This window comes from Mytilus edulis, chromosome 5 (genome assembly GCF_963676685.1).
Source record: "Mytilus edulis chromosome 5, xbMytEdul2.2, whole genome shotgun sequence".
Classification (NCBI taxonomy): domain Eukaryota; kingdom Metazoa; phylum Mollusca; class Bivalvia; order Mytilida; family Mytilidae; genus Mytilus; species Mytilus edulis.
This window is the reverse complement of record NC_092348.1, coordinates 40,514,422-40,537,015: the sequence shown is the minus strand read 5'-3', so window position 1 is coordinate 40,537,015 and position 22,594 is coordinate 40,514,422. Positions and strand designations below refer to the sequence as shown.

General features: G+C 31.3%; 1 protein-coding gene across 2 annotated transcripts in view; it reads left to right on the top strand.

The window, feature by feature from the left end:
• LOC139523674 (uncharacterized) overlaps positions 1–16,097 on the top strand; it is a 61,693-nt gene extending 45,596 nt beyond the window's left edge. For both annotated transcript variants that reach the window (XM_071317872.1, XM_071317873.1), the window contains exons 2-4: positions 7,332–8,445; positions 13,646–13,788; positions 15,801–16,097. In XM_071317872.1, the coding sequence (XP_071173973.1) occupies positions 7,345–8,445; positions 13,646–13,788; positions 15,801–15,939 (1,383 nt within the window). In that variant the 5' untranslated portion in view covers positions 7,332–7,344 and the 3' untranslated portion in view covers positions 15,940–16,097. The remainder of the gene's footprint in view (positions 1–7,331; positions 8,446–13,645; positions 13,789–15,800) is intronic.
• The last annotated feature ends 6,497 nt before the right edge of the window (positions 16,098–22,594 follow it).

The window sequence follows — 22,594 nt, the reverse complement described above, 5'->3', positions numbered from 1 at the left end:
TTCAGAAATGTATAACAGAACAAGTGTCAAGATTTTTAATGTAAATGTATCACTTATGTTTCTTCTAACTAATGCAGTGCATACTAGTTTTCTACTAAGTTGTATTTGTAACTTGTAAAAACACTGTACTTAACTTGTCAATGAATCAGTAATTTAAAAGAATTTCGAAATAATCGTCAAGAATCGAACTAAATGTTTGACATTGGTTTCTTTTAATTGCACTTGTTTTTGTAAAGGTACGGTCTATTGAAAACACGATACATAAAAAATAAAAGATTTTAACATAAAATGAGAAAATTTCCAGATACAAAATTGTATCTGTGAACCGTAAACTTATATTCACAACATTGTTTTGACAATTTAAATCCTTATATTTTTTAATTTTTTTTTTTAAATGTTTAAAAACGAACGCTATACTTGTTTTGATTGAACATTTTGAATTGAAATGGAATCAATTCAGTCAAAGACCGACGGGATTGATTCAAATTTGCTTAGTGTATACAATGGTTATATCTGATTCATATGTAGGACTGAAAAAACCATTGGTTATGAAAAGAAGGAATTGTTTACGACATAACTTAATCAGATTATGTTTTGAATGTTTTTGTATTCTGAAGAAAAAAAACATAAGTGCAAATGACGTAAGGCAGATTGACTGCCTAAAATTACCAGCTATGCCATAGCAAATTTTCAAAAACTAAAAAAAAATTGAATTCTTGGTAGATATATGATACAAGTGGCTATGGGAAGATTACAATTTATTCATGACTGAACATATAAATAGACTTATTTTTTTATATAGGAAAACAACTAATTTACTTACTACATTTTGTACTAAAGTCTTGTCTTTTTAAATGCATTAGTTATTGTCGTTCAATTTTGACAAGAATTGTTTTAATCAGTTATATAATGTTCATGTACCCACATAGTCTAACATGACTGATTTATTTGCGAGACAGATAAAACATTGGCGGATACAGGTGGGGTTCGCCCGTTCCCTTTGTCCTTTTGGTCGACAAATATAATGGTTGGCTAAAATAGGCGTGTAAACATCTATTTTGCTCGCTACTTATTAAATGGTTTAAAACATTTGAAGAATTAATAGAAGTTACATATCGGCTTTCTTTAAATTTTGTCAGAAAAAATAGGGAATTCTAGCAACAATAATACCACAATGTTGATCAAAGTGAGAATAGTATGTCTATACTCAAGTTTAATTATTATAAACGAAGGGGATTCATAGCACTGTATTAATTTTTATCCCTTGACACAAATGAAGTACAACTTTTGCTGAACTATGGATAAATATTATTGTTGAATGTGAGCAATAGACACGAAACCAAATATTGAAAATGAAGATATGTTATTTGAAACTAATGCCTGTGCTCAATTATCTGAAATTGCAGCTGTCAATTTTCTAAATATTTATTTAATGTTCTCCTTACTTGAACTTTAGATCGTTATGATCATTAATTATTTAATAATTCTATCACAAACTTACACTTGAGAGTATGATATTTTACAATATCGATCTGGCAATCTGTAAATATGTATTCCGTCTTCTCACTTCTTCCTAGTTGGATTATTCCAAATATATAAAGGGGATTTCTATAAAGTACATTGTAGTCTCTAATACCAGATCATCAGTGTTGAACAATAGTTAAAGCATGGATGTGCAATGTTTTAAAGCATAATATTGGAAATCGAAATTGTGAGTGGAATATAAATATTTCTTTCTGAAGAAAATCATTAAGTATATTAACTAGTAATTTTTGTAATATTTATCATGCATCATCTACAGTGACGGTTCAAAACGGGGGCAGGGATTGGACCCAACACTTTTTTTTTTACCTCAAATGCATTTGAATGGGAACATATAGTTGGACCCCATCCTGTTATCCTGTGCCGGGAACTCCCTTTTAAAAATGGCTGGCGATACTTTAAATGCTATGTTTTCATACTGTTGTTTGTCTTTTTTCATTCTTTGCCATTGTGTTGTCAGTTTGTCATCGAATTGTGAGTTTGAATATTCTTTTTGGAATGTTCCGCTTCCGTCACCTGAACAGATATGGAGAAATTGATGAATTTGTTGTATATGTCAGGATAACTAGTATTCATTTACAACATTTGCTACAAACATTTTAACTTTAAAAGTAGTGTTTATATTTAGGATAAATCGCCAAAGATAAGTGAGTAAAATTGAATGTATGTAACGCAACTTTTTACCCGATTCATTTTTACGCATTCGGAATCTATATAATAAAGGTTGTTTAATGTTTAAAAATAAGTTATAACTCTGATAAAATGTATTAATCTCTTTAAACATCATACATAAGTGCATTTAGTGTTATAAACAAGAAGATAGGCAAGTTTGTATCTTCGAACCAATTATGAATTACAGTATTCCTCAAAATATCTCTTATCTTTTCGTTACTTAATAAAACGCTATACATTCTGTATGTATGTGCCTGTCCCAAGTCAGGAGACTGTTATTCAGTTGTTGTCGTTTGTTGATGTGTTACATATTTGTTTTTGTTCATTTATTGTACATAAATAAGGCCGTTAGTTTTTCTCGTTTGAATTGTTTTACATTTGTCATTTCGGGGCCTTTTATACATCTTATAGCTGACTATGCAGTATGGTATGTACTCATTGTTGAAGGTCGTACGGTGACCTGTAGTTGTAAATTTCTTTGTAATTTAGTCTCTTGTGGAGAGTTGTCTCATTGACAATCATACAACATCTTTTTTTTTTTATATAAGGAATACTTTCTACGATGTATTCAAATCATGGAAATAATAGCTTCTGTCTTGAAAAGTGGCATCGATACATAATGCACTTAATTGGCGAATAAAACTACTGCAAGGTGTAAGAGAAAAACACATTCAGTTAAATTACATATACCAAATAAGCATTCATGGAAGGCGAAATTATGTGCATACTTTATTCATACTAGACGATTTTATTTACTTGTTAATCTTTCGTTATAGTTTATCACTGTCACTGATAAGTCTAATCAGCTTAGTCATATTATGTATTAAATTAGTATTGGCATTATATGTCTATAGCAGTATTCGTTATTATTTTACAGATTAAAGCAATGTAATGAAATTTCTTATAAGAAAATTATGAACTGTATACGTGAAATTATGCCAAAACAATATCAATAACCAGTGATTTGCTTTTAAAATATGTATATAGCCGAATACATTCTACTTTTATGACTCTGACATAAGTGATAAATACCACTTTTTTAATCACATTCACAATTGAAATACGGTTGGTGTTTGTTTTTAACGGATACAAAGGAAATGCTGGCTGTATCCCACCAACCATATTAGTGTGAAAAATACATAACACACCTGCCAGCAAATATATGTATCCTCTTTGTCCTGTGGTACCTGGCACGATTACAGTGATGTCTTTATTTTCAAACTTGAAAATTTAAAGAGATGCGCAGAAAATAATTAAATGTTGGACTCAAATCAATATGTATACTCTTAGTATTGTCCTCCATTCTGTCGATACTATTCATTTATGTTTTAGCCGTCATGTTTTTTAAAACTGTTGATTCATCTAATAATGGAAAATATAAATGTGAACAAGCTATTTGTTACGGTAACTGCGAATTGTTTTTATACAAGAGCCTTTGTAAGCTGATTTTATAATATAAATTTGTTGATAGCCGTATATATATACTACATGTAAGTACATGTAGTTGCTTAAATCCATGTCATTTGGATTCTACTGGATGTTGTCTCATTGTCGTTCAAACAGTGAACCACATCTCCGTATAAAAGAAAAACAATACAAACATCCCTTTAACATGGCCGCAAACATGATGTTCAATAATTATTTAGATTTATTGCGATTGAAAATGTGCTATTTCAATTATTTGAAAATATGCAAAAATCCTTGCGTCAGTATTTGTCACCAACACCGTTTATATAGTTTATTCTCCGACAAAAAATAGTTCAAAGTTAAATTAACAAAAGGAACAGTATTGTTTTATATTAATTCTTCACTGATAAATATTTTATGTTTCAAATAGAGATGTTTTGTTTTGATTTGGGAGAATTACGATGATACCAGTGTTATGTGCAAGGCAATCATTTGCTTTACATGCTATATGTACATGTACAGTACGTCTTTTAAGAACAGGTATAAAACTACCATATTTTAGTTCCTGGATACTAATCTACATGTATGTCAAGGAGTGGATTAATTAAAACAATTATGTTGTCCATTTACAGATACAAATACATCTTTTACACCGTCCCTTTTGTTAATCCTTTTCTTTTATTATTATTATCAACATCCTAGAGAGTTATCTGTCTTATAGACATTAGGTTAACGGTATTTTTTCCAATGTCGCAGTACTGTTTGATTGTAACTGCAGTTTAAAATATGAACACACGTTTGACCCGAATTCGATGAAAAATATGCCTTGTTTACAGAGTGTGTCTAGCTATATTTGTATCTAAGTTAAACAACCCTTATAGCAAATCTTTCAGGATGTCTAATGCAAGCCAAATTGTCAGCACCAATCCAAAATAGCCTACACTTCTACGGAAGCTCTCCAAATTTCCAATCCTTCCTCTCAGTTCACCTTCTCTGAATAACCTATCAAAAAGATCAATTATTACTTGTTTTCGTTTTGAATATGCATGACATATTTGCAATTGCAAACAATAAGCAATCATTTAATTGACTCTATTGAAGTATGATCGATAAACGCTAACCTGAATCAACCTAATTGCGAGAGACCTCTATTATTAATTTTTCTATTATATTTTATACTTTTACAATAAGAAATGAATTAATATTTGGACATAAACATTTCCCCGTAGATATCTGTGTTCCATATAATGTCATGTTTTCTTCGACACAGACTGAATAATTTAAAAGTTTTTAGTGCATATTAAATGAATCGATATTATTACAAAAAATACTTATAATGGGATATTAGTATCGATTAGCTGGTTATCATAACTTGGGTAAATCATATTACATGTAACATCAATTCTTGTGTATGTTAATGGATTTATTCAGTATGAAAAAAAGGAAAAAAGAGTGACAACCCAATCCAAAATATAATGTGATATATCCAAATAATAGATTTATGTAGATTTAAAATCGTGGCGAATCGAACACTTATATTTAAACACCTCCACGTCAAAACGCGTTTTAATTAAAGTCGTGTCGACATTTGCGCAACAAGTAGATTATAAATTTTGGACACCAGAGACACATTAAGACCCTTTGCATATATTGCATGGCTGTTTTTGTGAATAATGTGTGAAATTATAATCTTTTGAATAAGTCTTAATTTTTTCACTGTTGTATGCTGACTGGTACAATTTTGAAATACATTAATTTTTTAATTATTTTTTTTTGGAAGTATATTGGTTTTTTATTTAACCTAGGACTTTGAAATAAAGAATCAAAATTGATAGTAAGCTCTCGATCGATTATTTTTATACATGTTGTAGTATTGTATAATTTTGATTTGTCAGATACTTGCATCGTCCCAACGTATTACTTTTTTATGGACACATAATAGCTTGGAATCTTTATTGTTTTCTATTTGAGTTTGAAATCAATGACTGAAAGGAAAAATCAAAGCAATATGCAATAACCAATAAACATTATTAATTCATGACTATGCGCCTAAACCTACACTTGACATAATCAATATTTAGTTTAATTCATATTCCCCAAGTTGAAATTTCAAAATGTCCTTTAAGGTTTATTCCGTCACCGGATATTACAAAAAAATGTGTGTTAATGATGTTTGTAAACGTAAAGTCGACGTAAGGCTCACAAGCTCACAAATTGCTAATATACCATCCATTGCTTTGTCAGTGGCATATCTACACAATAATTCAATTAAACAAAATATATAGAAGATGCATAGTCGTACATTTTTCTTTAAAGTTTATGGTGACAAGTTGCAATGAATCGATGGAACGAGAGGTGGATAAAATGCAAACTTATGCTTGTGAAGAATATAATATCGAAATGTTACATCTAGATATGAATTTTACCGTATTTATGTTTAAACTTTCAGATTGCATATGACTTTTTAAGAAATGGGCTACATCATCAAACAAAAGTTTCTTTCAATGCAAAAGTAATTAAGAAATTGAACAAAACCAACTACATTTTATGAACTATATTTTGTTTATTTATGTAATATATACGTGTTTCTCGTTTCTCGTTTTGTTTATATAGATTAGACCGTTGGTTTTCCCGTTTGAATGGTTTTACACTAGTAATTTTGGGGCCCTTTATAGCTTGTTGTTCGGTGTGAGCTAAGGCTCCGTGTTGAAGGCCGTACTTTAACCTATAATGGTGTACTTTTTAAATTGTTATTTGTATGGAGAGTTGTCTCATTGGCACTCACACCACATCTTCCTATATCTATATAGTATTTTATCTAGAACAATGTATTTCTCACGGCAGAGAGATTGATCAAAGAACTATAATACCGAAGCCTCTAAGGTGTTTTTTCTGTTTAATGTACGTAAGTTATAAAACCATTTGAATCGTATTCATAACGATGTACAAATAGAAGCTGCTATACAATATAAACACACGAAAAGTAGGTCCGTTGGGATCTCCAGAAAACTGATATATTCCCAAAGTACCCAGTTGTCGATAATAAACATTGGTATTCTGGATATTTTCATACGTTAATAACTTTCTATAATTCCCACAGAATGAAGTTGTGTTGATTCGAGAAACATTGTTATTTGATCATAAACCATTCCTAAATTAATATAGAACAGCCGAACAAAAAACCTATATGAAAGTGAGTTCGTTCAATGAACTAGTTATATCATGAAATAAGGATTTATGTTAAGAAATTGTGTTATTTGTCAGAACAATCACACATAGGAAATTGCATAATTCAAAAGAAAGACGCAATACTAGTCAGGGATAAAATTCGAGATCAAATGTTCCAAAGAAGAAGTTATTCAAGGTCTAGACATTCTTTTTTCACATTCTAAAAGTGATTGTTCGGGGACATTTATTGTATAGGGAATTCTCTTGTCACGCGCATTGATAAATGGTTTTATTTCGGTTTGACTTAAGTGGTCGTTAATTGGATTTCTGTTAAAAGTACGGCTGAAATTGAAGTAAGTAAAAATCAACTTTTGTGATTTTGTAGTTTATCGAATCGACTGTTTTGAAATAGGAAAGGTTGTCATTTTTAGGATCGGTGTACCTTTACTTTTCCTTATACAATATTCATCAGTAATATTGATGCTTTTTTTTTCATACAATTAATTGTGGATAATGTAGACATTTGTTTTGTGTTATTTCAGTTTTAACGGAAAGATGGCAAAACTTTGTAGATTAGTCAAGCTCAACGACAGTTTCAATACACAAGTTTTTACCTTTATGCTACCTAACAAGGTTTTAAGAGAATTTTCGCAGGATATTTACGCCAAAGACATGGTTTATGGTCACCATAAATGGACTGTTAGTTTTATAAAAAGCGAAAAACATATGGGTGCGTACATAAAACTTCAATCAACATCGACAGGGATGGTCAGCAAGCTGGACTTCTCTTTCACAATGCTAAACAACGATCATTTTACGAAAAACGAGTCTTTCATGGAGAAAGAAGGTGAATTTACATATGATGAAAACGTCAAAGGCAGAAAAACATTCGTTCCGCTAGAAGACATGGCAAAACGTGGCTTTATGCAAGGCAACGGGGAATTCTTAGTAGAACTTGAGCTTAGAAATATTGTATCTTCTTTTGAATGCTACCTCCGGATTCCAAAAGAAAATAACTCACGACATTCATACGGTCCAAAAATGGAAACACCTTATTTTTCATTCGGTCTCTCTGACTGGAGTGTTTCGTTATTTCCAAACGCTTGCACGGTTGAAACTGAAGACAACATCACAGTGCAGCTAGTGCGCCACACAAATTTTGACCATATATGTGATGTTAAGTATCAGCTATCACTCGGAGACCAAAATGCCTATGAATCTGGTCCAGTCGACCAGCTACTAGACGCAACCGGAAACAGCGAACCATTTACAGTTGGAGCGTCTCTAATGAAACTGTCTCGAGGACGTTCTTCTTTGAAGGTTAGGATTGAAATGCAAAACGTTGTTTCCGTAAGTGAAGTTTCTATAAATGTTCTTAGTAGAAACCGCAATCGAGCACACCTTTATGACAAAGACAAACAAGCATGGATGTTAGAAGCTGATGCCAGCGGTAAATATCTGGCTTTTAAATTGTATTATACGGATATCAAGCATGTGCCACGAAAGAACAGTCGGTATGTAGCTTTCAATTTGGGAATAGTTCCATATAGCGGGAATCAGTATGTCCGGGCTATCAATGGACCCTTTGTTAAATATTATGTTCAAGACGATCACGATGATGGATACTTGATTCACACAGATATTCCGATTGAAGAGGTGAGGTTTCGTTTTTTAAGAGAAATGTGGAATTTTTAAAACTTTCCGAACTTCAAGTCAACATAAACTAATAATGATAGACTAAATCAAAAATGTTTCTCTTTCAGGCCTTTTGCAATATTTCTTTTAATAAGAATGGTAAAATGCAATATTGAGTGTTGATTGCTTAAACGTCCAAGGGCAAATATTTCACATATGTTCAGGACGATAAATTTATATGAAAACAAAATGAATACATAACATAATTTAAATTATCAAAGAACACATTGAAATAAAAAAAATATGCATTTTAATATAAAAAGAAGACATGATAGATGTACAAGAAACATGAGGGCGATGATAGAAAAGTCAGGTAGTTATGATATGATGAAGACATAATCTTTCAATCAGTTTAATTGAAGTCTGGAGCTGGCATGTCAGTTAACTGCTAGTGGTCTGTGTATTGTTTTGCGTTTACTTTTCTACATTGGCTAGAGGTAAAGGGGGAGGGTTGAGATCTCAAAAACATGTTTAACCCCGCCGCATTTTTGCGCCTGTCCCAAGTCAGATGCCTCTGGCCTTTGTTAGTCTTGTTTTATTTTTTAAATTTAATTTAATTGTCTTGTGTATATAATTTGGAGTTTAGTATGGCGTTCATTATCACTGAACTATAGTATATATATTTGTTTAGGGGCCAGCTGAAGGACGCCTCGGGGTGCGGGAATTTCTCGCTGCATTGAAGACCTAGTTGGCGACCTTCTACTGTTGTCTGTTCTATGATCGGATTGTTGTTATCTCCTTTACATATTAACCATTTCCATTCTCAATTTTATAGCTTAACACTTAAAACCACGCATGTTTCTGTTCAACGCTCTAGTCACGAACCTCGTTATGGGTTGTCCAATTTGTCAAATTGTCATATCTTAAAGGTTTTCTTTTTAAAATTTGGTGTTGATGGCAAACCATTGATTGTTTCTCTTTGTTCTCAGGTTTTTATAAACTCGACGATATTTTTACATATTGGTATATAAAAATAGAAATAAGTAGATGTGGTACATGCACAATGTACAACAGCCAATGAGACAACTATCCGCCAAAGTAAAGACGAAATGGATGTAAGCAATTATAAGCAACCGTACGGCCTTGAGAGAAAACAACATACCGTAGAATCGGCTATAAACGCCCCCCCCTCTCTTTTCCCCCCGACATAAAAAATATAGAATACCATAAAGAAAACAAACAGCATTATTTATAAAGTTAAGGATTGTTGCTCTGTATATGTCTTTTAGTTATTTGTGTCGTTAGGGTTGTTGTCCGTTAGCTCACATAATGTATACTCCCACATTTTGTTGGAAAGACTTAAAATTTCTTTCGTTGCAATTTTTTTATAACCAAAAGAATTAAAACTAATTTGTTTATGATTCTTTGTCAATTGTGTTCTCCAATTTATTTATATGGTAGTCCTGTGTTGTCATTTTGATGTTATATTTCATATGGCCATAAAAGTGCGAGGTTTGGCATGCCACAAAACCAGGTTCAACCCACCATTTTTTCCTTTAAAAATGCCCTGTACCAAGTCAGGAATATGGTCATTGTTATATTATAGTTCGTTTCTGTGTGTATTACATTATAACGTTGTGTCGTTTGTTTTCTCTTATTTTTGAGTGTAAATTCACATTGCGATAAGACGTGTCACGGTACTTGTCTATCCCAAATTCATGTACTTGGTTTTGATGTTATATATATATGTTATATTTGTTATTCTCGTGGGATTTTGTCTATGTGTGTTACATTTTAGTGTTATGTCGTTGTTCTCCTCTTATATTTAATGCGTTTCCCTCGGTTTTAGTTTGTTATCCCGATTTTGTTTTTTGTCCATGGATTTATGAGTTTTGAACAGGGTATACTACTGTTGCCTTTATTTATACATTTCCATCTGTCGGGTGATATAATCATTTGTTCATGCAGTTGAAACATTAATTATACATACATTATAGTCACTTATTCTCAACTTAGTAAACATTTGCTTGCAGAAAAGTCATTAGAAGCTCGACTTTTTATATAAACTCCCTTCTGATTAAAAGAATGAACTTTGCATTTCCTATGCTATGGGACTTTTATTGTCAGATATGAGGCAATTTATGAACGCTATTTTATACAATCCTGCAAGTTTTTCAGCAGGATTTTTAATATCACTTCTGATTTAATGCTTCATAACAATTTACCGTTATTTGGTGCCCCATTACATATAGCTGTTTATTTTCAATTTTGTATTATTCAAAATTAATGTTTTACAATGGGGAAAAAGGAAAAAATGAATATACATACCACTGTACAAATAAATTTCTGAAGTTATTTTTAGATAAGCCATCCTTCATTTTTAGGGCTCTAGTGCAAGAAAATTATTTACGACTTTCTGTTAATTAATGTTTTACACAGTATGTATTGACAAAATTACATTCAGAAAGATACTTTCTTAAACCTCTTGGACATCTCATATCAAGCTTCACTTAAGCTTAAATTCAGCCATCCGGGTAATTTGTATTGCGTTGGAATACTGCTTTCCTGGTCAGTTATTCAGGTTCTTCCGAGTGTCATTATATCGTCAGTATTACAATGTATATCAATACATTTACGTTCAAAAACTCATCTTACAATGTAGGTAACAGGCATATAATTTTGTTCGCCAGAAGTGCTTTTTGACTGACTACATTGGACTTTGGGTGGACATTCCTAGAATTATCATTATTGTTAAACTATTTGCCACTGAATATACCCGGTGTCTTCTATAAGAAATTCTGCCAAGTTTAATATATTTTTTACTTACAAAATACTCAACATCTTGTAAGTAAACAAATGGTATAGGCTTCTAGCCCTTCTTCATCCTACTCTTAATGAAACACAACAACTTTCAAAAACTAGCACTTTTCAGAAATGTATTAAGTGTTTGCATTCATCATACTTAAACCAATGAATTCTATACCTTTGCTTTAATTTTTGTTTAAAGAAAAATAATTTAATTTTGGATGTAACGCATCTTCTTATTTTGTTATCAGCCCATAGACATAATTTAGTCATCTGACAGTGACGTCATCAACGTTTTTTTCATGGTTTTCTACGGTTTAAACTGGAATTTAGAATTAGATTATAAGAAATGACTATAATATTCTTTCTGTCTATTCGAAATAACATCAAAATTGGGGTGCACACTGTTAAATAACCCGCTACGCGCGTTGTTCAGTGTGCACCAAATTTTTTTTATGTCATTCTTCATAGACAGTAAAAATATTTCAGTTATTCCTTAAGTAAAAATGTAAACGTAAATATACATTTGTAAAACTATATCTGGCTAGTAAATATAAGTAAAATTTCCCACAGTAGGCTACTCAGACGTTGTTTTTAATAGCGTTACACTAAAGCATGACAATTCGTGAGATAGATGTGATTAATGAAACGTCTGTTTAAATATATGTCAAATTGAAAAACCCAAGTTCTTAAGCCAATTACATTGTAGACAAATGTCTCTTAAACTGACATTAATCAAGCAAGTCACGACCAAGATGCTACAAATAAAACAATCATTTGCATTTATTTCATTAATTACTCGAAAGTTTTTGTCTATAAAGCAATTCATCGTTTTATTTGGGAAGATTGCTCTTCAAATACCGAAAATCTTGACTAGCATCGGAACTATTATAGACTTGTTGACATACTTTCAATAATGATATATATACTGAAATAGCACAACTGGCAATAGGTTCCCGGTATCTAGTTGCATCAACCTAACTAAAATTTTATATTAACTCGCGTGCTAGTGCATATAAGAATAACGATATCTAATTAGATTGCTTGTAAGATTAAAAAAATACATTGTTTAAATAACAAATGGATCATATACATGTGAATTTTACAACTCAGTAAAATTATAGTGTGTTGCATCTTTTATTATTGCATTATATATATACTCCTTGTGAAAATATTGTTACTATTAAAAAGTAGATGTGGTATGATTGCCAAAGAGACAATGTTTCACAAGAGACCAAATGACACAGAAAGTAACACCTATACGTCACCGTCAACACATGTTCTTATAAAAAAATAATTATATACGATTGTCAATATTACTATGTTTCGGAATTCAGAAAAATGAACAATCATTCTGATAAATCTTAGCTGATAATAGTTTTTTAGTAACTCATTAAGTTTTAACTATCACGAAATTGACGTTTTCCATTCTTTTAAAATATTTGCTTGTTTTAATTAATTTCCATTCTTCATATTATCATTGACTAGTATATGCGTGTATGAGTGATTTTGAAGGAAAAAAGCAAATAAAAAAAATTATTACACAACATGATTTTTTTGTTTGCTCATATCTAGAATGTTAGTGGTTAAACGTTCATAGAAATTCAAACCGTAAAGAGATCAAGCCTTGTTGTAACTATTTTGATTTTGAAACATCAAGAGTCGGAAATTTTTTAAAGGAAAAACATTTGCCTTAACTTAAGCGTCAAATATTTCAAACTTGTCACCAAATGTGTACTTACCACGATAAACACGACGAGTACTACTATTGGAACAGGATCTGCTTACTCCTCCGACGCACCAGTTTCAATGTACCCATCGTAGCATATTTTATTCTACAACAAGACAAAAAGTAATAAAACATAAAATATAGAAAAATATATTCTAAATATTTCATTTTCTTTAAAATCAAATTACTGCCTGATTTATCATCAAGTTAGTAACACTTAAACAAAAGGTCCAAGTCAGTCCTAGATAGTTGAAATACATGTATAAATATAAAAAAAAGAAGATGTGGTATGTTTGCCAAAGAGACAACTCTCCACAAGAGACCAAATGACACAGAAATTAACAACTATAGGTAACCCTACGGCTTTAAACAATGAGTAAATCTCATACATAAATCATAAAGTAAGTACATGTATGCATGCTTTATCTGTATATTCATTGCAGTAGACAATTTACTTGGGTACTGTGAAACCTGATTAAACCGAACCCTGAATAAACCGGAAACCTGTCTAATCCAAAATTGTTCTGAAGACCAATCATATCACATGTTATGCATTGTGAACCTGATGAAACCGAATACCTGCCAAAACCGAACAAAATCTCGAAGTTCCGAAAGGGTTCGGTTTAGTCAGGTTTCACTGTATTTTGTTATTTACATTTGTCGTAATTATTGCTGAATTGAATTCAGATAAGCAGTCCTGATAATGATTGGGTGAGCACTGAGGACCAACATATCACTGTACATGTAGAATGGATAGATTCGCAACTATTAATTTACCCAACATACCATAGGTTAGACGATGTTGCAAGAGTTCACAAACAACAAATGATGTAAGAAAAAAATAACATTGTCTCTTACTAGTTACAAAATGTAGTTTTTGCAAAAACTTGTTAGTTAAGATTAGTTTAAACATATTTATTTATAGTGGATTGGGAAAGAAATAATTTGCAACTTATATTTATCCCTTTCCACGTTGCGGGTGTGAGTGCTGCCTTATAGCGGCATTAGCCTGCTCTTTTTAAAGTCTACAAGGGTGTCTTTTACGTGCAAGAGATATGGTCTGATCGTTCCTTTTGAATGCAAATCGAACAAAGAGCTTCAGACGCATACAATTTATAAAGTTCACATGACACCTAATCCAAATATCAACCGTTTGATTCTATCTAATGATATATAGACAATATTGACTAGAATCAAGTGTGAATATTGTGTCGACGTTAGGTGGAAGCTTGATTCGCTTTAATGTGTCAACTTTATTGTCAAAGATCTCAAGCAAATTCGAAAATGGAGAATAGCAATGAATGCTGTATATTTGCTCAACTGGTTTTAATATAGCCTTTCATCTGATTTTGTCTCAATAACATGTAGCCAATATAACTTATTTTTTTATTAAAACACATACTATTTACGTTTGTCTCACTCTTAAAAACTCTTTAAAGAAATGCCGTTCGCTCAAAACAATTAATTAATTGTGTCAGGGCTAAAAATATATTTAACAGAAATTATGAAGTATTCCTATAAGAATCCAGCATTTATATATGTGTCTTCCTTTTTTGTAATATTCATAATGAAAGCTACACATATCTTTGTTTGTGTATTAGGTTGAAGGTTATAAATTATGGGAATAAGTAATATCTACAGAATATATATCGTCTAACAGGACACATAATTGGCGTGCCTTAGATAATATTACTAGAGTTATCCCTCTTAGCATCAGTTTTATAATGCATTATCTCATTTGGTAAAGATCCATATTAAATATTGTAAAAAAAATCTATATTAATTAATATGGATTTTAACATACTCCCAAATACGATATACATGTACCAAAAAAGAGTATTTGTATACTTTGCATCCATGAACCACATTTACCATGATTATTAAAAGAACCATCTCGTAACTATTTTAATGATTTGGTTTAATCTCTATTCGATTGAGTTTAGCTATTTTTATAGTCATATAGTAGTCCGATCAATCTGGTTTATTTAAGGTTGCCGACTTTCTTAAGGTCAATATCAATTCAAAAAGTTTTAGGTCTTGTTTTGTGAAGGACAGCTTGTATGTACATATATACGTTTATATGTACATATATTTTGATTCCTCTTCTTTGGTTCTTACAGTACTTTACTTCGGAAATAGATTTTTATGCAACTACATTGGCATACTTCCATAATGTTATTCACAATAAACGACAGTTTCTAATTTACTCGAACACCTGCATAACCTTACTAACTCAATTATTTATTTACCGTGCACCTGATATTTTTTGATACATACAAACACACTTTTCGAGTACATTTGATTTACATTGTACGTGTAAGTGATTGACAAAATGTATTATTATTTAATATTCATATTTGTACATTCATTTTACAAAAGATGCTACAATTCACTTTAATGTAACCTTTTTAATACATTAAATCAAAAAGACATTTTGTTTTTTTGTTTTGTATTTTAAAAGTTTTCAACCTCAAGGAAAAATGTGTAAAATGTAAAAATGCTTCTGTCTATTGTCTGTTCTATGGTCGGGTTGTTGTCTCTTTGACACATTCCCCATTTTCATTCTCAATTTTACTTTGATCAAAGTAACTACATGTTTATGTATCAATTAAAGAACAAAATGTTGTTTTTTTAATCTTAGTTATTCTAATTATACGCCAATCTTAAAACCAAAAATTCATAATAGTCTCTACATTCTCAATGTTATCTAGAATCTCTTAACATAGTATAATAAATTTTAAAATATATGTTTTCATAGGCTGTAAGTTTTTCAGCAACCCCTTTAAAACTTCTTTTGTACTACAAGTACTATTGTGTGATATGATTTGATTTTATATTTTAGACGAGAGATACTCGCTTTACAATCAGAAAATTATGCCTTAGAGAAACAACTCTATAGTTATCAACAATCAATTGCAAAGACAAATTCTAAACCACGTTCTCTTAGTGAAGATAGAGGAAATTCATACAGAAGACAGTGAACGAAAGACGATGGAAGACTATACAATCACGGACAATAGAATGATGTCTCTAGCTGCTTCCATTTTTTAATTTTTTTTTTATCTTTATTCAATTACATGATTATCTCTAATTTTTACAATCCAATAAAAGAACCGGTTTCGGTGATAACTAATTATTATATTGTTGTGTCGTTGGAAATCTGTTTTTAATGTAAATCATAGAATCTAAAATATTTTTTTTACAAACGCTATAGTATATTTTGGTGTGTCTTCATTCATCCAATCTGTAATTTGCTCGATAAAAAATGTATATTGGAAACACACAATTTACAAACCATGCATATTGCTTTTGGATAAAATATTATGTATGATAGGTAAAATAACAGCTGCAAACAAATATTGTGTCAGAAAATTGAAATTATTTTATAAGATTGATTGAATTGCTGTTTAACATTCAGTTGCAAATATTACAGGGCGATCACATTTTAATAAGATATGAATACACATTTTTTATTGTAGCAAAATAGACACTATAACAACGATATCCTTGGACTTTATTCATCCGCCTTTGAATTGATAGTTTTGGCAGACGTAAACATGTTGGGTAGCAGGTTAAAATCATATAGTTGTGCTTCATTCTATGTGTGAACTCAGAATTCTTTTCTTCGTATTCTACAATTTTAATAGATCGGATACATTTTTATACAACAAAACTTTAATACTCTTATTGCAATATAAATAAAACTTCAAAACCACACATTTACGTATGCGTAAAATCACAAGCAAACAGTGAGCCAAATCACACAAACTGCACCATATTCTCTGTGGAACTGTAAGAATTACTTTTTCTTAGTTACCGTTGCAGAAATAATGTGAGTGGTATGTTTGTCAATGAAACAACTATCAACACAGTGACGTGAATGTACATACTTTGAATATTAGTCGACAAAAATTTCAACTCTGCAACAAGTACCACTCCCAAGTCAGGAGCTTATTACAGTGGATGTGTTTTTTTGATATATTTAATCATAATAATATGATTTTCATTCATTTGTTTTGTATATCAATCAGGCCGCTACTTTTCTTGTTTGAATTGGTTTACATTTGTCATTACGAGGGTCTTATATACCGTATAATGTAGTACGGGTTTTGCTCTTTGTTGAAGGATGTAGGGATATTTATAGCTGTCCAAGTCTAAGAAATTGGTCTTTGGTGGAAAGTCATTTCATTGGCAATAACGCCAAATCTTCTTATCTGCGTCCTTGTTTAAATCTTTACTAGGAAGAAGATAGTGCAAGGCCACTTAAAAAGTATCAAGAATCTTCGAAAATCTATTACATTGTACATCCTTCAAATGATCCTGATTACTTAATACATTCTGTCAAACGGCAGTACAGACATATTTTTAGTTTAAAATGTCACATAACGCTTCAAACTACTTTCATTCAGAATAAACTACAAAAAAACTGCTAAAATATAGGCTAATTTTGAGGTCAGGTCTTCTTATATATAATATTAGTATTTTAATTATGAGCCAACTTGAATATCTAAAAAGTTAGGGTTGGTTGAAAACAAAACTACTTTAAATAAAGCTAATGATAACAATGACCACTGCCCTTTCCTCGATCTTGATATCTATATCATAAACGGGAAGCTTAATACAAAAATTTATGATAAAAGAGATGATTTTTCATTTCCTATTGTTAATTATCCATTTTTAGATGGTGACGTTCCCTTGTCACCATCTTATGGTGTTTATATATCTCAACTTGTACGATTCGCCCGTGTATGTAACAATGTATTAGATTTTAGCGAGAGAAATTTATGTATTACTGAAAAATTATTACACCAGGGTTTTCGATATCACAAACTGGTCAAAACATTTACTAAATTTTATCACCGGTATAAGGAAATAATTCGTAAATATAACTCAACATGCAGACATCTTATACGTTCAGGTATTTCACATCCAAAATTTTATGGAAATATTCTTTATAAAGCACAAAAATGTCAGTATTCTCCTCAGAAACTAACAAAACCTTTAAATAGACTTATTAAAAGGGGATATAGTTACGATACTGTTGTCAGGTCATTAAAGATTGCATATTTTGGCTTTAACATTGATTCACTGATAGGGTCTTTGCATCGGAACTAAACACATTTATTTCTAAAAAAACAGTTGTTGGCATGACACTGGTTATGTTCTTCTCATATATTTTATGATAGTATGATACTAAACCCCTAACGGGAGGGATTGTACCTGATATTCATATGATGAAGACATAATCTTTCAATCAGTTTAATTGAGGTCTGGAGCTGGCATGTCAGTTAACTGCTAGTAGTCTGTTGTTATTTATGTATTATTGTCATTTTATTTATTTTCTTTTGTTACATCTTTTGACATCAGACTCGGACTTCTCTTGAACTGAATTTTAATGTGCGTATTGTTATTCTTTTACTTTTCTACATTGGCTAGAGGTATAGGGGGAGGGTTGAGATCTCATAAACATGTTTAACCCCGCCGCAATTTTGCGCCTGTCCCAAGTCAGGAGCCTCTGGCCTTTGTTAGTCTTGTATGATTTTAAATTTTAGTTTCTTGTGTATAATTCGGAGTTTAGTATGACGTCCATTATCACTGTACTATTATGCATATTTTAGGGGCCAGCTGAAGGACACCTACGGGTGCGGGAATTCTCGCTACATTGAAGACCCATTGGTTGCCTTCGGCTGTTGTTTGCTCTATGGTCGGGTGGTTGTCGCTTTGACATATTCACCATTTCCTTTCTCAATTATACTAAAGGGATAATTTCAGCCTTGATTCACATTGTAAACTTTCCATTTCTATGTCGCAGCATACAGGGGATGCCTGCGCATGGGTTAACTCCCATTTGTAATGATATTCCAGAGCTTGCATTTCAGACGCCATCACGATTTACAAAAAATGTAGTTGACCGTAATGGATTATCTTTTTCAAGGATGGTGACGGATGTTCAAATTGTCGTTACCACAATTATGTCCTCGTTTTTTCGAATGTGACTTCACCGATTACATTTATCACCAATTTTGTAAGTACATGAGCACATGGATATATAACACATGAATGATACACTTAGAGCAGAATTTGTCTTCCCATTCGAAGTGGCTGAGATCACCTTTGGTCGGGTTGCTCAGTCTTTCGCGTACAAGAGGTCTTTTGATGTGGGTTTTTTTTTGTGTTGTCAATTTCTGGCGGACCAATGAGTTTGAATATTCATATGGCACCTCCCAGCTCTTTTTTATTTCACCATAGAGAACTCGTATATAACTTATCAGGACGAAAGTGTCCAAATTATATCAACTTTTTAATTTGTAAGTAACATGAACACATAATTTTGAAAAGCTCTCATTGTAATTTATGATTTTTCCATAAATTCACGGGCCAAAAGGGGCCCTTATTTAAAATCTCATTCTTTTATTTGAAATCTTGAATCGCACCACCGACAACTCTAGGATTTAATATTTGTAAAACTTAAGTAAAATAAAACTTCATGATTATCTCATTTCGCCATCACTATTGCATTAACCCAGCGTTCTCGTGTGTCCTCGAGTTATTATACTTTCAAAAAGTCAATTTTGATATTATTGCATTGCGGTTCACAATAAACATGCCTTCAAAGGTAATGTGATGGAAAATTGTTACAGTATTCACAGTGAGATGTCATTTATTAGCTTTAAAAAAGACATTGAAACATAATTTCGTTGAGATGTTATCAATGAATTTCAATAAAAGATGGGGATATTATGAACACAATTTTTAATACAGAAAATGGAGAACAAAAACGGCTCAGAAAAAAAGATAGTAACTAACAATTATTTCTTAACTTTTTTTTATATTTTTTGAGGTATTAAGTTTTGATTTTAGTCTTAAAAAATCGTATAGATTAAATTATAATACTCTTTCATTAAAAACGGTCTTGAATATTTTTGTAACTCTCAATGGTTCTTAGATATAAGAAGATATGGTATGAGTGCCAATAAGACAACTCTCAGTCCAAATCACAATTTGTAAACGTAGACCATTATAGTTCAAATTACGGTTTTCAACAAAGAGCCTTGGCTCACGCCGAACAGCAAGCTATAAAGGGCCCCAAATACAAAATGTATTACTTGACGTGTAAAACCATGCCTGTACCAAGTCAGGAATATGACAGTTTTTTTCCATTCGTTTTTGATGTGTTTTGTTATTTGATTTTGCCATGTGATTATGGACTTTCCGAATTGATTTTCTTCTGAGTTCAGTATTTTTGTGATTTTTACTTTTTGCATCAATCGTACCTCTTTTTTCCTAAAATAGAATAACTATTTCGTAATAACAAATATATCAATAGCGTAAATTAATCGTAAAGGATTTGGGTAAAAAGCAATTCATTAACTTGACATATCTGCCAGTAGTTGGATACCAAAATGCATGGTAGGCTAAAATAAAAGACTGTCAGATAAAGGGTCCGCTAAGTATTCGACACAAAACTACAGAAAGTAGGAACCTCGCCTAGAATTCTGATTTTCAATGTTTATTTTCATTTCACCGACAAAAAAAAGGTGACTAAGTAGAATATTAAAAATCAAAATGTTTTGTAATAAGTGAGAAAAAGAAAACGAGGTTATACTTGAATTGGAAAACTAACCGAAACAAAATAAACCAAAAGCCATCTGGAAAAGATCTACATTACAAAGTTCCTAGCAATTACACAATAACATTTTTATATTAAAACGATTACGAAAAAGAAGTTCCCGACTTCCAAATGGTACACGTATGACAAGCATTAAGAGTTTTTGTATATCCTGAACCATTCTTCTCTTAATATTGATTGGTGAATCTTAAAAAGTAAATTAATATGTAAGAACATAAAACGATTTTATTTCTTTTTCAATTCGAAGAGAACAAATTATCTTTAGTCACAAACAAGTACATGTACATTGACAACAACACAATAAATCTATATAGTGTGTCTTTCTATACTGTGATGTTACACTAATGGTTCAGGTAATAGTGAAGGTTGTTACATATTAAAACTTTTAAACCCGCTGCATTTGTTTGTACCTTTACTTAGTCGGGAAACTGATGTTAAGAGGTTGTCGTTTATGTGGTTCAAAAGTGTTTCTCGTGTCTCGTTTTTTTTATATATAGACTAGATCGTTGGTTTTCCAGTTTAAATGGTTTTACACTAGTTATTTTGGGAGCCCCTTATAGCTTGCCGTTCGATGTGAACTGAGGCTCCGTGTTGAAGACCGTGCTTTGGTCTATAATGGTTTACTTTTACAAATTGTGACTTGGGAGGAGAGTTTTCTCATTGACACTAGTACCATACCACATCTTCTTTTTCTATGCATTTATTGTAAGTTTGAATTTTATTTTTTTCTCTATTTCGACAACTTGAAATTGACTAGACAGTATTTTATCAAGGCGTGACTGACTGCTTCTCATACAAAAATAACACGTACTGCGTGTCTTATTTCACAACGTATGAAACTATGTTTGCCTGCGCAATATCAATGGCAGTGTCGTTAAACATCAAAATGTGTTGTCTCAAAGGCAAAATTGAAATAATTTTAACCTAAACGCATATTTGGGTTAGTTTTACTATATATAATAATTCGACAAAAATGTAACCATCTACACTATTAAACGATGTATGGCCGAATCTTTGAATATATCCTTTTGTTATCATAAATTGTTTAAAATAACAATAAAATTGAACCGTTATGTTTCAAAAAATATAAATCACAAAAATACTGAACTCACAGGAAAATTAAAAAAGGAAAGTCCCTATTCAGATTGCAAAACCATCAATCGAATGGATAACAACTTTCATATTCCTGACTTGGTACTGGCACTTTTTATGTAGAAAATAGTGGATTTAACAATGTTGAAACAATGTTTATAGCTAGCTAAACCTTTCACTTGTATATTTGTATTACAGTGGCATCAAATCACATCATATTGACAACGATGCGTTAACAAAACAAACAGACACAAAAGATAAAAATGTCAAAAAGGGGTACAGCAGTCAACATTGAGTTATCATCTTAATCACTATGCCACCAACAAATTTAACAATACATCACAAAAAGGTATACATCAAATTTAACAACCTTAATTGCTTTTTCATTAGCTGAATTTTATTAGCAAATAACTTGTGGCAAGGTAAATTTCAAAATAAAAATAAAATTTCTGCAAATTAAACATCTTTTTGAAATTCAATCTTTACATGTTTTGGTCATAATGTTTCAAAATAATATATGGTTGTACGGCGTTTTTTTTTAAATCATTAATGTTATGTAAGACTCCCTAGAATTTCATTTGAAAAATTGGAATCTAATTTTTTAAAATTCAAATATTGTATACAAAATAATTTTGAAAAGAAGTTTAAAAAAAAATCTGTCTAAGGGAAATAATTTTACAAAATTGTAACAGCGGAAGGAATTGTATTGCAGTCAGTTTTTTAGTGCTACTCAATAACAAACATGTTTAACTGATGCAAGAATAAATAGTAATAATCAATCGATGACAGTCTTAAAATAATCTACTGCATTTCGTTAGTAAACGCTCTCAAAATTATCTTAACATTAACAAAGGGGACAAAAGATTACAATTGGACATTTACACTGAGAAAACGTCTGTGCCTCAAGAATATGA